Raw genomic sequence first — 16606 nt, forward strand, 5'->3', positions numbered from 1 at the left:
AGTGTGTTTTGTCAGGAACCTGAATGATGTAAATGCTTCTTTTATCTCATGAATTCTACGTGCTATACAAAAAGGAACCTAGATATAACAGAATAAAAGATCAGAACACAAAAGAAGTAGTCTTTATTGTTTTTTAGGAAGGAGCCTTTGATCCATTTTGTAATAATCTTTTGAGAGTATTAATTTTAGTTTTATTTCAATGAAGATGAATGTGTCTGAAATAGTGTCCAAAATAACCATAACAATAAAAGTAGCTATTAAAAAAAAAACAAAAAAAACTAGTACTGAACTAAAGGGGGCAAAATGAATGACAGAAGATGAGAATAGCAAATAAAGAATATATTCTTTACCCCAAAGTGAGCAAAAGTCAATGTCAACCTATCAGAGACAATAGAGCATTATTAATAATTATCTTGCTTTCATGCATTTTAATGTCAAAAAAGACTTTAATTCAGCACAGAGAGTAAGAAGATGACCCTCCCAAAAATAAAAGATAATTTACTATATGAATAAAAAAATTCATAAGAAAATAATAACATTAAACTAAAAAAGGTGTTGAGTTCTGATCACAGTGAAATGTACATATAAAACTACAGTGAAAATGAGCTTTAATAAATTATCTTAACCTGAGGACTTAATGAAGAGAATTTATCAACAAACAACTAAAAAGGCACTTTTAAGACTTAAGCATTGCAATTAATTTGTGCATCATAGTTCATGAATGTTAGCAATATAACTAAATAAATATTTAGTAAGTAAACACTCTTGCTAAAATCTAGGAAGTTTTAGGGTAGAGATTTAATTTTTTAAAAGATTATACTATAAACAAATAATGAGAAAAAAGAAATTACTATAAACCAAGTAATAAGTGCAGCAAGAAATAATAACATATTTGTATAATGCTTTGGAATTCCCAAAGTGCTTTTATATATGATCATCAAGGGATATTTGAGCTAGAACTCATGGGAATTATATATACATTTCATCAAAAATGCAACAATAAAATTATAATTATTTCAATATATCCAGTAGTGGTATGTGGGTCACAAACAGTTGAACATACCACTGTAAAGATTTAAAAAATTAGAATTTCAATTAATATGTATTTTATATCACCTTTCTAATTATTTTTTAGTTTTATAGTTGTACATTGCATTTTTCAAAGTATAAATATTATATTACCAGTTTATAATTTTTTAAAAAACATGTATCTTATGAAGGCATACTCAATATTTTTCTGGGTGTATGGAGAAACAATTTAAAAAGTAGCCTAAAGGAGAGAAAGAATATAAAATCTAATCATATTTGCTCTTGAGTTTTCCTTTTGATTTTTAAAAAATTTTTGAATTAATGCAAATGGTATTTTAATCATTCTTGCTGATACAATTTGCCATAGTTTTGTCATTTCTAATTAATACAGTTAAAGAGTATTGACCAGACATTGGAAACCTCAGAATTTCAAACATTTGTTTCAAAAAGGGAAATCAATATGAATCAAAATGAATCAAGATTGCATGAATCTGTCAATTCAGGAATGAACACCAGGCACCATAAATTCCGCAGGCCCATAGTCAAGACAAAAGAGAAATGTGATATTTAGAGCAGTGGAAATAGCCTGACATGGTGCTTAGATTGCTAATATCAATGGTTTTAACATTTCTCTCTTTAATAGAGAATTTTAAAATGAGTGAATCAAAGTTTCCCTTTTCCTGTTTAATTTCTATTTTTGATTACACCTGCAAATGTGATATGAAAGTCATGTTGCTTCAAATATATAAAAATAGATATTTAAAATTATTTTTCTAAATATCTAAAATATATAAATATGGCATTTATACGTGTATGCCTGATTCCCCATTTAGTTTAACTGAGAAGTGAAAGTCCAAAGACAAATCTTAATCCGGTTCAGGCTCTGTTTAGGAGGTTCAGTACTCCCTGTTGGAAACAGAAGGTTTCATAAATGCATAATAAGGCATTTTCTCTACACAACTCCACAGGGTCGCAGAATATTATTTTCGTTCTTAACAAGTGGTTATGTCAAGAAATGTAAAGGCTGCAGCTTTGTCTGTACTGGGGGGATATTGTGGTGACACTTTATTTTCGATATCACTATTTTTTACGTTGGGAAGCTTATTAAATTTTTTAAATCTTAAAAAAAAACCTGTTAGCCCAATCAAGACCCTAATTTCACTTTCTATATTTTGGATTTTTTTCCTACTATACTTTCCTATTTTTTTGTTGATTTGGAGGATCCTAGGAAAAATATCACAGAAAATAAATTTATCAATTTAAGATCATTTCTAAGTCTCTAGTGACAGGTGATTTATGAAACCAGTTTATCTAACATAATACAAGAAACTGTGAGATTCTTAGGGATGGTTTTATTGGTTTTTAAATTAGCACAATGTTTTCTTTTAAGTGTATGTATTACCCAGCTTTCTGTAATGCAAGGAGGTTCCCATACTTCTAGTGAAAACTCTCACTATTAACTGTATGTCTTTGTTCATATAAAAACCTTGCCCTACATATGAGTGAAATCATATGGTTCTTAGCTTTTTTGACTGACTTATTTCACATATGTGGGATATAAAACTGAAACTCATAGACACAACCCTGGTGGTTGCCAGAGGGAAGGGGCTGGGGGCAGGAGGTTAGTAAAGGGTAAAGGGAGCCAAATATATGGTGACAGAAGATAATTTGACTTTGAGTGGTGGGCACACAATGCAATATACAGATCATGTATCATAGAAATGTACACTTGAAACCTATATAATCTTACTAACCAGTGCCACCCCAGTAAATTTACTATGTTAAGAAAGAAAACAAAAATCATACCCTTTTTTACCTTTGCTGTGTCTGTTGGAATCCAGTCAATGAAATTACATTTGGGGAATTTATGTTAATCTTTGCTAATTTTATTTTAGTACCTATCAGAAAATCTCTTATATTCTAAACTAACTTAATAGACACTCAGTGAAGGTTTGTGAAGCATAAATGGATTAATAATTTTAAAAGAAAAAAACAAAACAAAAACTATGTGGCCACAAGTTTTCAGATCATCCAGATGTCTGATTTTAAAGAAGCTGACATTGTGGTTTCAATGGAGTCCAACTGCAGAAAGGCGCCTGCCCCACCTGTTTTCACAAAGGGCATATATATATACAGATTTGTGCCTAGATTTTCCACAGATGAGTCAATTTGAAGGTGGGTTACTCTGGGCAGCATACAGGAGGAATGTCTGCACAGAAGACACCTGTGCCTACCTCAGCCGTGGAAGGAAATAGTATCTAGTAATGACGTGACGTATACAACAAAGAGCTTTTAAAGATCTTGATGTCTTCCACACTGTTAAGCTGCTTATTTACTGTATCTAGCTGTATTTCCTATGACACCAGCTGCCAGTGTCCTGGGGGCAACAATCAAACCTCCACCTGGGGCCTTTTAAACTAAAAACATTTCATTCTCGGTATCTTTTTCACCTTTCCAAGTCAAAGCAATTCTCAGTCCGTTGGGAGATTGCACATACACATAGAAGGCGAGTTAAATAAAATACCGAACTATTTAAGCAGGAAAAAAAAACCACCAAGTGTGGCGTGATCAACATGGTGCAATTAAAAAAAAAAAAATAGTATTATAAAATATAGTAAATTTTACAGAAAATGAATTCAGCGTGTTAGTAGTGAGTTTCCACAACAGAAACATGAAAGACACGCATATGACAAACTTGAAGTTCATTTTTTTATATACCTACGCCACCATCTTGACAGGAAGCCCGTGTACTTTACTTAAATTGTTCTTCCACTTAGAAGTACAGGGGAAAATGGATATTGACATTTTCCTGTAAGAAAATTGCACATTTTAATTAATTCACTATATTTTGTCCTGGCCTTTTCATTATTTGATGTTGAATACCTGATAAAAATGTCAACTCTAACAGGTCTCAGAAATGTAAAACCTGAAGTTAAATATTCTTCATTTGTTCTCTCTGGAACTCAGTTTTCTTATGTGTAAAACAGACCTGATAATACAGTTTTCCCTTATAATGGGCTTGTTATTAAAATTATATCATACATGTATAAGTGTTCTGGAAAGCTGCGCTAAAAAGGTAAAAGAGGAAATATTAATTTAAAACCTTTCAATGATTGCTGTAACCACTTCAATTTGTTAAATAATTTAAGCCATAATTAGCTTATAAAGAAGAAGTCTCTGTATGCTTCTGAAAAATAAATCATTGCTTGTCCCCAAATCCTAGTGATGTATTTTGCTTATGCCTATGGGTTTTTTGTGACAAATCCAAAGACAAATAAGTAAACTTCGACACCAGAGTAAATTGGTGGCAGAAAAATAAATTAGAAAATTTAGCTTTCATAGTTATTGTACCCTAACCTCATGAGATATGAGAATATATATTTAAATACATTCTTAAGCTGACTCTTTAAAAAACATTACCTGAAAAATAAAATTATGTATCAATAATATAAACCCATTTGATGTCCATCCTATCCTCTGCAATGACAAAAATATATTTGGTTTTCATAAAAATAACCAAGAAACCTTTAAACATTTTCATTGTAACTTAAAAAGTTATCATTTTTTTCTCTAAAAATAAATAATAGGTAATTTAGTATCAATATTCCTTTGCTATCAAGTACTTTACATCTAAAATGTTTCTAAGAGCTTTTTTGAAAGATGGAAGTGAAGCAGATCAATATACTGCTTTCATGCTAAAAAGGTAACAAAGGAAAACATTTATCATTTAAACGCTAACTAGCTAAACCTAAGTCATTAAAAAAAGTGATTATATTCTCAAGAGAATAATCAGTGCTTAATAAGAGATACTGTAGGTTGCTTCAGACAATTGAAGCTTTAGATAGACTATTTTTTTTCATAAAAACGCATTTTTCTAGAATTTTGTAACAGTAAAATAATAACTTTAAATATTTGTTAAAATTTTACTAGTGATGGACAATAAGTGCTAGAAGTGTTAAGTAGCTTATTCACAGTTATCTTTTCCTAACCCATGAGCCAGTTGGTGGTGGTTGTTTCTATAACTGTCCCTATTTTGCTAAAGAGGAATCTGGGCCTTAATGAAGTGAGCTGACTCACCTAAGGACATACAGCAGTAAGTGATGGAACCAGGATTTTCAGACAGCAGACCCAGTACATTTAAGTACAAAGCCAGATTTCATGCTTGAAATACCTAAGTGGGGATTTATATAATGGACCAGATACATCATCTGTGGGATGTATTGCTTACAACTATGTCTGCATGTGAGAGTGTTATTTGGAGGACTGTGCAGGTGGAGTTTCTCCATTGCTAGTGGGAGTGAGGTTCTTGCAGTATCTTGAGAAAAATAATTTTCTAAGACCCACAAGAGAGAATGAATGATTTTTATTTGTGTGAAATTCTCTTGGTTTCCAAAGTCCCATTTTCCTTAAGTCAGTCCTGGGGCGTTAGCAGAGTGAGAAGCAATGCCAGTGTCCAGAGTTTACAGCATCAGGCTAGTCCCAGCCCATCAGTCCATGAGCCATGTGGGTGAAAGCAGGGGAGCACCACCCCTGCAACAAGAGAGCCAGGATCCCAAGAGGGCCAAGAGCCAAGAGCACAAACTCCCTTAGTCAGGAGCTTAAATATCAAATCTTCTGAGCTTGCTGTGGCCACACCTACACAGCTACTCTGGCCAATGCCCTGTTCCCAGGTATGACCGGCAGACGAGCACCCTCGCTACATCCCCTAGACTTTACTGGGCATGCATTAAGTTGCAGCTTCCCTTTGCTCTTTTCCAATTATTATAACGGTATCAAGAGGAATCTAACTGAAGAAAGAAAGAAATGACTAGTTGAAAGCACAAAGATCATAGCGTGAATATGTCCACGAGGCGAAAGCCCAATTGGACGTGTATTTTCAGCTATTCTTTTTTGAGCTTTGGTTGTTGAATCATGTGCAGTATGTCCAAAATAATTACCAATAAAGTAAATGTAGACATGAGAGTCATTCTGCAGAAAAACATACTAGCATTCAGACAGGTGTGACATATTCAAGATCAGCCCGTGAGTGGTAAATTCAAAATAAGTAGCATAACCCATGGACACAGACAATAGTGTGGTGAAGGCCTGGGGCGGGGGCCAGTGTGGGGTAGAAGGGGTCAAGAAGGGGGGAAAGGGGGAATCTGTAATACTTTCAACAATAAAGATAAAAAGAAAAGGAATAATTATGTTGATTCTTTTGGATAAATTTTTTTTGATTCATTATTAAAATATTTGACCTAACTTTTAAAAACTGACTTAGAAAAACTTTGTTTTACATACAATTATTCAGTGGTTTTCTAAAATCTCAAATTTATATCTGTTTCTGTATCTTTCACTTGTGTTCCATATCAGTTACTTAGCGAGCATGCCATTATGATCTGGATAATAAACTTGCTTTTTATCATTAAAAGGGAAATTATAATTTTATAATGTTATGCAAACAAATTTTAGCATACTTGTGTTAAAAATCATTTTGAATAATTCTATAAAATTGTCTTATGTAATCCTCCTTTTGGCCTTTAGATAACACAATATCACCAATTTAACCTGGTTTCTTTCCATTGTGCGTATTATCCTGTCTATATGGTTATAGTTGTACAGTGAACCCTCATCTTCTACCACAGACATGTAACACTAGACTTACTTTTGCCCTGTGAATCTCTCTTGCCATTTCTACTTTGTCAGTCAGCATATTCTGTCCCATTCCCAATCACCCTTTTCATGGATACTCTCTGTAAGGCTTTTGAGATTTCCTGCAACTACATGCCAAGGAAAAGTGGCTCCCCTCATGCCCTACCTTCAGGAAGGTCATAAATACCATAATTCTGTTAAGTTTGCCTCTAGTCTGATATGACCTGTTAAAATATTAACTAGAAAAATACAAGCACACATTTCTTCTAAAAGAATGGTTTTTAAAATATTCACACAAAGATATTTTTAAATGTATTCTTTGTCAAAGCAAAGTGCTTGGAGCCATCATTTAATTTTCACACTAAATTTAAGTCTGCACACTAAAATAATTATGTAAAGAACATTTAACACTTCTGTTACAGGAGTTTTGACTATATTTTCCTTTTAACAAAGTGATGATCTTTTAGTGGCTGTGACTTTCTGATAATATTCATTACCTTTCCCACAGGGAATCAAGAAGTCTTTTGGAAAAAATTGTTACTTAAGAGTTTTTATCTAAAAATTTTGTAAAAATATTTCAAAGCACTACTGTATCAGTTGCCTAAAATATTGTTTGGAAACCAGAGACTAGCTCTCAACAACCATGAAATAGAATTCACCTAATGACTATCCCTTCTTTCTTGTCTTTAGCTGAATATTTCTTGGATAAGATTTATTTTTAAAATAACTGTATGATCTTTTCTAGTGTGAGGTTTAATAAAATTATTATATATTTATTTTATTTTTTTTAAGACACACTTTTTAATGGTCTTGGGCTTGGAGCAGTTATTGGCCTGGGAGTTGCTGCACTCTTGCTAATCCTTGTGGTAACAGATGTCAGCTGCTTCTTTATTCGACAATGTGGGTTATTAATGTGCATCACCAGGAGAATGTGTGGGAAGAAAAGTGGCTCCAGTGGCAAAAGTAAAGAACTGGAAGAAGGAAAAGCTGCATACCTGTGAGTATCAGACATCTGCATCACGCACGATACGTTAAACAAAAGCCAAGGTCAAGTTTGAGCTTTTTTCAGGGCTTTGTTTTTCCAGCAGAGTAAAGAGTTTTACTATAAGACCCATTGGGCACTGATCTGGCTGTTTTGTGATCTTAAGTCTGTATGACCTTAAATATAACATCTTATAGAGCCAATTGACTTTGTAAACAGACTACTATTAAAAAATAAACCTTAAAATGGGATCCATGTTAACAAATTTACTGTCATGATTTAATTTTTTACATTTTTATATTTTGATTTGGGGGGGGGGGGAGAGCAAGAAAGAAACACTGATTTGTTCCACTTATTTATACATTAATTGGTTGATTCTCATATGTACCCTGACCGGGAATCGAACCCACATCCTTGGCCTATCAGAATGACACTCTAACCACTAAGATACCTGGCCACGGCTGTCACGACTTACATATTGATAGGTAAATAAGTAGTAGTTGATGATAGATAGATGATAGATAGATGATAGATAGATAGATGATAGATAGATAGATGATAGATGATAGATAGATGATAGATGATAGATAGATAGATAGATAGATAGATAGATAGATAGATAGATAGATAGATGATAGATAGATGATAGATAGATAGATAGATGATAGATGATAGATGATAGATGATAGATAGATAGATAGATAGATAGATAGATAGATAGATAGATAGATAGATGATAGATAGATGATAGATAGATAGGTGATAGATAGATGATAGATAGATGATAGATAAATAGATAGATAGATGATAGATAGATAGATGATAGACAGATAGATAGATAGATGATAGATAGATAGATAGATGATAGATAGATAGATAGATAGATAGATAGATAGATAGATAGATAGATAGATAGATAGATAGATAGATGATAGATAGATGATAGATAGATAGGTGATAGATAGATAGGTGATAGATAGGTGATAGAGAGGTGATAGATAATAGATAATAATACAGTTATATTTGGTTATGATTTTTCCCATCATTTCTCAGTTAATATTGAATAAAAGGCACCCATAGTAATCTGAGTTAAAAACTAAGTTAAACTGAGTTAACATAAATTGTACCAATGCCTACCATTGTAAGACGTGACTACATACAAGTTTCAAGGTTGTCTGTATAGAAAATATATGTGCTATGCAATACATTATTACAGGTTCTGAATTTACTCCTCCAAATTTTGATCAAAAGATGACTATATATTAGAATTTGGAATTCTCTGTGGCATTTCATTTAATCAGACAAAATATGAATTCTGAGAAAATATGCCGAGCTGAATTTTATATTAAATTTCTTTGTCATGTAGAAGAGTAAGAGGTTTTCATACTTATTTTTGCTTTGTGGTCTTTAGATAAATTTTTATCTTATCTCAAAAGTGTAACAGTAATTCATTTCTTTTGATTGTTGAATCCTTTCTACTTGTTTTTCTAGGCATACATTTAGGTACATATGGTATCATACATTATTTTCTAGGCTTAGGGATATAGAAAAAATTTATTCTGAATGGCTGTGTTCTTTTTTATCTCCAAGACTATTTCAGTATTATTAGGCATTTTGTCTGTGACCATTTCTCATGGATATGCTGTAGGGAACTTTTCACTTCAAGGGATGCTAAATTAGATAGCATACATTTTCTATTAAAAAATAGATTCGATTTGCAATCAACATGTCACCTGCTTAATTGCTGGACACAGAACATAGCAAAGAACAAACAGAAATTAGGCTTTAGTTCACATTTGAATTGGATATTAATGTGTTGCAGTAGATATAGTGGGATCAATTCACCATTCAATATCTTTTGCTTTCTTCATAAGAAAATACTGTGTTTTTACATTGTCTTATTAACTAAACAAACATATCATCAAACTTAGTTTTAGTTTCTTTTTCACCTATTTAGAAAGTAATGTATTATATTACATAATTACACATATTTAGATAAGTTATATACATATACAACTCAAAGATGAATTTTATACATTTTCATTCTTGCTCAAACATTGAGCAAATATTAGTTACAAAATAATTACCAGGTAGCAAGCACTGCTATGCAATCTAGCAATAAAGTGATGAACAAAGGGAACAAAAACTTTATTCACATGGAATTCATGTTTTAATGCAGGAAAACGTAAAATAAACATGAACTAAAAATGAAAGTGTCTAGTAGTAATAAGCACTAAGAAAAATGAAAAAACAATGATAAATTATTACTAGAGACTGGATCGTTGAAGAGTTCTCAAGGGAAGTAAAACTGAAACTGAAGAGTTAAGTGACAAGGAGCCAGTAATATAGCAAAGAGGGGAAGAGCATCCTATCCTGGGGAAACAATTAATACAAAGGCCACTGAGGCAGGAATGAGCTTACTATACTGAAAGGACAAATAAATATGAAGGTATGAGGCAAAGAGAAAGACTGATACAAATATCAGGTCAGAGAATTGCCTGGGGACTAAAGTATTAAATCTTCTTGGGTCAAAGAAAAGAATCATTTTTTTAAATTAAAAGTTACTGAAAGGTTTTTAAGAAGATGTATTACTTTAGCTACTGGTAAAGAATGAAATATGGGAGAACTGTAATGGAAATATCTAGAATTAAGACCAAGTAAAAGGATCTTAAAATACTCCAGGTAAAAAATAATGGCCTTTTGGACAAAGGTAGTGCCTTAGTACTACTATAGGAATGTAAAAATGTATAGATTCTGGATAGAGTTGAGGTAGAGTAAAATACTATTGATTGATTGGACTTTAGGGTGAAAGAAAGAGATATATCAAAAAGGACCTTCATGCTTTAGTCTTAACTAACTGGAAGGATATTGGGGACCATGGGCAAAGCACCAAGGCATATTCAAGTTCTGCTGTTTATTTTTATTTGACTATCACTTGTTAATTTATCCATCACCACTTCTGTTTGTAAATCCTGCTGAGTTTAAGTAACCTTAAAGACTTGGCAAGATGAAAACACAAGATTCATCCCATGTTTTTTATCCATTCACCATGACTTTCTACATCACTGTTACCCCGCCTTGAAAAAACTCTTTTCCAAAATTTCATAGTTCAAATTGAAAAAAGATTATATAAAACCTCAATGAGAAAAAAGATATAACAGATACATAAAAACAACATATTATACTTCAATATTGTGGAATAGTTTCACTGCCCTAATATGCCCAATGCTCCACCATTGCATCTCTCCCTCACTCCCTCACCCTGAAACCCTGCCAACCACTGATCTTTTTTGCTTTCTTTATAGTTTTCCCTTTTTGAGAACATCATATAGTTGGAATTACAGTGTATCTGGGTTTTTAAGACTGGCTTAGGTCATTCGCAATACACATTTAGAGTTCTTCCATGTCATTTTGTAGCTTGACAGCTCATTGATCTTTATTGCTGAGTAATATCGGTTTGTATGGCTGCACCAGCTTATCTATTCACCCACTGAGAAAGACATCTTGGTTGGTTCCAATTTTTGGCAAGTACGAATAGAATTTCTATAAACATTCATGTTCAGACTTTTGTGTGGACATAAGTTTTCAACTCATTTGGGTAAATACGCAGAGCATAATTGTAGGACTGTAGAGTAACAGTATGTCCCTGACTAGTTGAAGACTCCACATCCCTTCCTTATCTGGGGGAGGGGCATACTTGTTATCCATATTATGAGTACATAATGTCCAGCTCTTAAATCTCACCTACCCTTCATCATCAACAAATGACTTTCTTGTTTTTCTTACTTTTACTTTATTTTCTTAAAAACATGAATATGTTAAAAGTGAATGATCACATTATAGTCAAAATCATTCATATATATTTGTAGAGACATTTAAAACAATAAAAGATATCATATATAAATTTTCCCTTTCAAATTTTGAAACACAATTCTGATGAGAAAAAGAATTGTAGCCAAAATGGAGTTTCTTCATTTTACTTTTTCTGAGTAAAAAAATATGGCAAGATGAATTTAAATGAAAAAAAAAAAAAAATTCTTAGTGGTATTCTCAATCTGTTGGATGTGTTGTGAGGGGGTGAGATAAAGTGAAAATCTTAAACTATATTTCATGATGCATCAATTTTTACAATATATAGGTAAGAATTTTTTGCCTTTATATTTCTAGGAAAGATGGATCAAAAGAGCCAATAGTAGAGATGAGAACAGAGGATGAAAGAATCACTAATCATGAAGATGGAAGCCCAGTAAATGAGCCAAATGAAACCACACCACTAACAGAACCTGAGTATGTAGACTGAAATGATTAATGATTTTTGGATAAGTATTTGTAAAGTTATAACAAATTATTATTTTTTAGTAAATATTTACAAATGTAATCATTTGTGAAATATTCTGTTGCTTTTTTTTTGAAACTACATGTGAATATCTAAAATCCATTTTCTCTTCAGGAATTTCACATGAAATATTTGTATCAAAGCCAGAGCAAATCTACTCTTCAAACATATGCTTATAATTTTGTACAAAAATGTCAAAAAGACATGTTTTTATACATTAATCTCACTCTTTAAGAAAAGTATGCTTTGGAAATGCTATTGATTTTTACTGAAATAAAGACATGTCAGGAAATTAGCCATTACTCTGAATACAAACCTGACAGTCTAAAATAGAAATTAATAATGTGAAATATACACAATACTTTTTTAAAAGAATATTTATGAAGAGCAGGAAGAAATACTGTTAAACTGTCATTTTAATATTTACATAGTAAATGGTGCTTGCTCTCCATTCTAGATTATATTATTTACCTCTTTTTGCATCCCTCACGGCTCCACTGTAAAACCATAGCAGGTATTTTAACTAAACCTTTAAAGAGTATGAACATGGGAGTAGGTTCATGTACATAAAAATTAAAATGATTCAAACCAAAGGCCGTATTAAGAAGGAGTAATAGTAATATTTTATTAACTATATTTGACACTAATGCAATCATGACTATCACACCATTCTTTAAATACTGCTCACCAAAATGGATTTTAAACTTCATCGTTTTTCAAAACAAAAGCTCCTTTTTCTTTACTAGGAAACATTCCCTTGCAGAAAAACCTGGATTTAGGCTTTTCATCCTAAATCAAATTCTGAGTGTTGTCATAGTCTAAGAAAACAATTTGTTTCAGAAATCACCTCTATCTGCGCTCAAGAGATTCACGTGATTAATGTTCATCGTCCTGAAGCCTCTGCATCCAGCTTCTGCAGTTAATGTAATAGAATATGGCAGCAACTGCTGGTTGTTTTTACTAGAAAAACTTAAGTGCTAAAAGTTCATCTTCTTGACATATAAAAATAGTTTGACTTTTCAAAATTCCAAAACACTTAATTATATTTTTAATATTATCAACTCATTATCAAATCTACGCCACCCATACTGAAAGATTTGGTGCATCTAAGTTGACAAATACATAATTTTATTTTGCATCACACCACATATTTATAGTAAACAATATTGTTTTATTCTCTTTTGGGTTATTTTTTGGTCAATTTGATAATGCTTTAACAAATCTGATTATTCTAATAATTATAGCCTACTTCCCTCTACAAAACAGTAACTTAAATGTTAAGGGCTCCCATTTAAAGAGCCCTAGCAAATGATGTTTATTATTTCTGTATTTATTTCCAGAAAATTGCCTTTAAAAGAAGAGAATGGGAAAGAAGCCCTAAATCCAGAAACTATAGAAATTAAGGTTTCTAATGATATCCAATCAAAAGACGACGACAGCAAAGCATAACACCAAGATTGCAGAGGCTTGAACAATTCTACAAAGAGCATTTGGATTGCAGTGACCCTATGACCAAAACTATTCCATTGACCTTAATTTCTTGGGAAACTTCTAGCTTGGAATAGCTTGTACACATATACATATGATCAAATACTCCTGCCCATGGTCCATTTCCTTTGTTGTTGTTGTTGTTGTTGTTATTGTTGTTTATTTTGTTAAGAAATTCTATATAGAGACCTGACTGGCAACAACGCTTGGGTATCAATTTGACTCTACGATTTGATTCTATGATTGAAGAACTGCAATGTATTAGATAGCTAAAGTGCTCTACTTCTTAAGAACTGTATTTCATACCACAACCTCTCCAACAAACAGGGATTTAAACAAAACAAACAAAAAAACAAAACTTTGTGAGCTAAATGTATAAGAGAGCCCTGCATGTTTTTAATTCTCTCTTGAGCAAATAGAATATTAAAGGGGATTTCAGTTGAAGATGAAATCACGTAATCAAGGTTACACTATTTTATCAGGAGAACTTCAGGGAACTCGGGCTTGAAGAAGCCAGCTGTCTTGAGCAGATATTAAAAATGGAGAGAAACTTTGGAAAACTCTTTTTTAAGTTACAATTACATTGATTTTTGGTAGACTGAAGTGCCAGATCAAAATTGTTACCCACTTGAATGAATATTAGTTGTATGTAAAATTAGATTAGAAAGATTCCGTAAATCTCTCTTTCTATATGCCATATTCACTCACAGTGGACTACACACACACACACACACAAATATGTATTGCAAGTGAAAATAATATTGACTTCTGCCCTCAGCTTCAAGTAATAAATTAAATTGAAATGGGAACAATATCAATGCTGTCTTGATATATTTATAGATTTGTGATTATCTTTTATTTTTAAATAATTTTATCAAAAAACAGATCTTTAGCATTTTAATACTTTAAACCATATCTTCAGATACATTTTTTGCCCATTGCTTTAAATAATCTTTGTTTAAAAATTCATTTTTCAAGTGTTATAGGTCAATCGTAAATGTAATTGGCTAATGGAGGTTTGGTTGAATTAAGGAGATGTTAACATTTAAACATGCATGAAAGTGTCAATGCTAAACAATTGAATTACTACCATCTTTTTATTCTGGATGTTGTAGCTAGAAGTCATTTTAAGATTTTGATCAACAACTTTGGTTGAAGAAGTCCCTTAACTGTTCAACACAACTTTCTAATATTACTCATTAGGGCCTATACCCAAATATAATACTTATTAATTTCCAAGCTATGCAAGCTCCCAGAGGTAAAAGACTGAAACATAATTTTCAATTATATATAAAGTTAAAAAAAAAGTATTTATAATTATAAGTATACATACCATTGGGAGCAGGTTTTAGATTATTTATCCTAGAGAGCCAAAGGTTTCTTTAGGCCCCATCACATTCATAACCGTTAGTGTTCGAGGTGGTATAACAGCCCAAATATTGATTGTTTGGGGCATGCCTTCCAATAGAACTTTGGAGGGACGTTCTAACAGGGCAGAGCGCCCTGCTTCAGGCTGTCTCCCTATGAGAGAGCCTGATGAATATGAAATGCAATGTGAATGCCACTTAGGAACACTTTTATAGACAGAGTGCTGGGAACTGTCAGCCAAGGAGAGACAGCTAACTAATTTTACAAGATTCTGGTTATCAGTAAGACAGGATCTGCCCATCTGCACGTTCCGGCACTAACTCTCATCTTTGCCAGAATGTAGAGGTTCCGATGCAGGAATCTCTCCTTGCTGTTCTTTCTGGCATATTCCGAAGAAAAAGAAAAGACTTCCGTGCCTACCTAAGAATTTTAGTAGGAATTATCCAACCGGTCTTTTTCATGGATTTGTTGCTGTTTAAATTATGATTCGTCTCATTATCTGTTTGCTTTGCTTTACTGTTTTTTCACCCTTTCGTATCAATGTGCTAAAACTAGTCAAAATACCTGTGCAAGGTAAGTGGATTTAGTAACTGTCAATGAAGCAATAGCCATGAATGCTAATTCTTCCCGGATAGGGCTACCTGGTTTTAAACTAACGATGGTGAAAGAATTAGGAAAACTTAGAAAGCAATTTAGCATGTTTACTATTGTTATATTCGTGCTGTACTTCAAGAGCAGAGAAGTCATAATAAAGAACAAATATTTTTGTGTTTTTTCAGTTTAAAAGTTCTGTTTCTCTCCTTTCTTTGAGTTTTCCATGTAAAGCAATTTACTTAAATATTACTTTAATATATATTTGCTGTTGAATTTCTTGCCACTAATGTGGAGTAAAGATCTGGAGTTAGCAGGTCATCTGGAACTGATTGTAGACATTGTTTCAAGTGCACTGTTTCAATCGTCAGAGTGGTCTTATCTCTTGTCTTTGAAACGTATGCCATGCAGGAGCAAGGCAATACTGTGATAAACATTTTTTTTTTCTTTTTTTTAAACATTTTTATGTAATGCTCCAAATTATTCTATTTGTAAAACTTTCCATCTAAGGGATGGATTTTAGTAAATTGTAAAATATGAACAGAACTGGAATCATGTTTCCTGTTTTTCATTCTTACTCTAGACTAAACATATCCATGTAACTATATAAATGTTATTTTTACTGTCTGAGAGTACTCTTAAGTGTTAGTATCAAATGTCAAAAGAGTTGACTGAGCATAAGTATGTTGAACAATCTGAACCTGTGGTACTTTAAGCAAAGAAGCAAAGATATCACTAAAAAATATTGGTATTTCTAGATTATGTGCAATTAGGCAATGACAATCTATATTCAACAACATAAGAGGAAACAATAATATCAGCATTTTAGAACATATTTTGTTTTTTAAAACTGGCACAAATTAATATGTTAATGTATTTTACAATAATTTGCAAAGAAATTTAATTAAGAATTGTAATTTCTAATGATTTGTTACTTTTGTGTGTCGACATATTACCATTCTATTGATACTAATGTCTAACATTAATGTAATGCTGTTCAAGTTTTCCTTTATTTTTAATATTAATACCTATAGAAGCATTTTTCAAAGGCTATTTCATCCATGAACATTTACATGAATCTTAGTCTTTGAATTAAACATGTATATAAATAGAAGGATTTTATTAATCAAATTATTTATTTGAGTGCCAATAATTAATTATAATTTTATATTCATACCTTT

At 32.1% G+C, this 16606-nt stretch overlaps 1 protein-coding gene across 1 annotated transcript in view; it reads left to right on the forward strand.

Annotated features, from left to right (window-relative positions):
* NCAM2 (neural cell adhesion molecule 2) overlaps window positions 1–16174 on the forward strand; it is a 345284-nt gene extending 329110 nt beyond the window's left edge. Inside the window, exons 16-18 of the mRNA XM_016197622.2 lie at window positions 7453–7657; window positions 11810–11929; window positions 13319–16174. Coding sequence (XP_016053108.2) covers window positions 7453–7657; window positions 11810–11929; window positions 13319–13427 — 434 coding nt within the window. The 3' untranslated portion in view covers window positions 13428–16174. The remainder of the gene's footprint in view (window positions 1–7452; window positions 7658–11809; window positions 11930–13318) is intronic.
* The last annotated feature ends 432 nt before the right edge of the window (window positions 16175–16606 follow it).

Source organism: Miniopterus natalensis, chromosome 6 (assembly GCF_054644295.1).
Source record: "Miniopterus natalensis isolate mMinNat1 chromosome 6, mMinNat1.hap1, whole genome shotgun sequence".
Lineage (NCBI taxonomy): Eukaryota > Metazoa > Chordata > Mammalia > Chiroptera > Miniopteridae > Miniopterus > Miniopterus natalensis.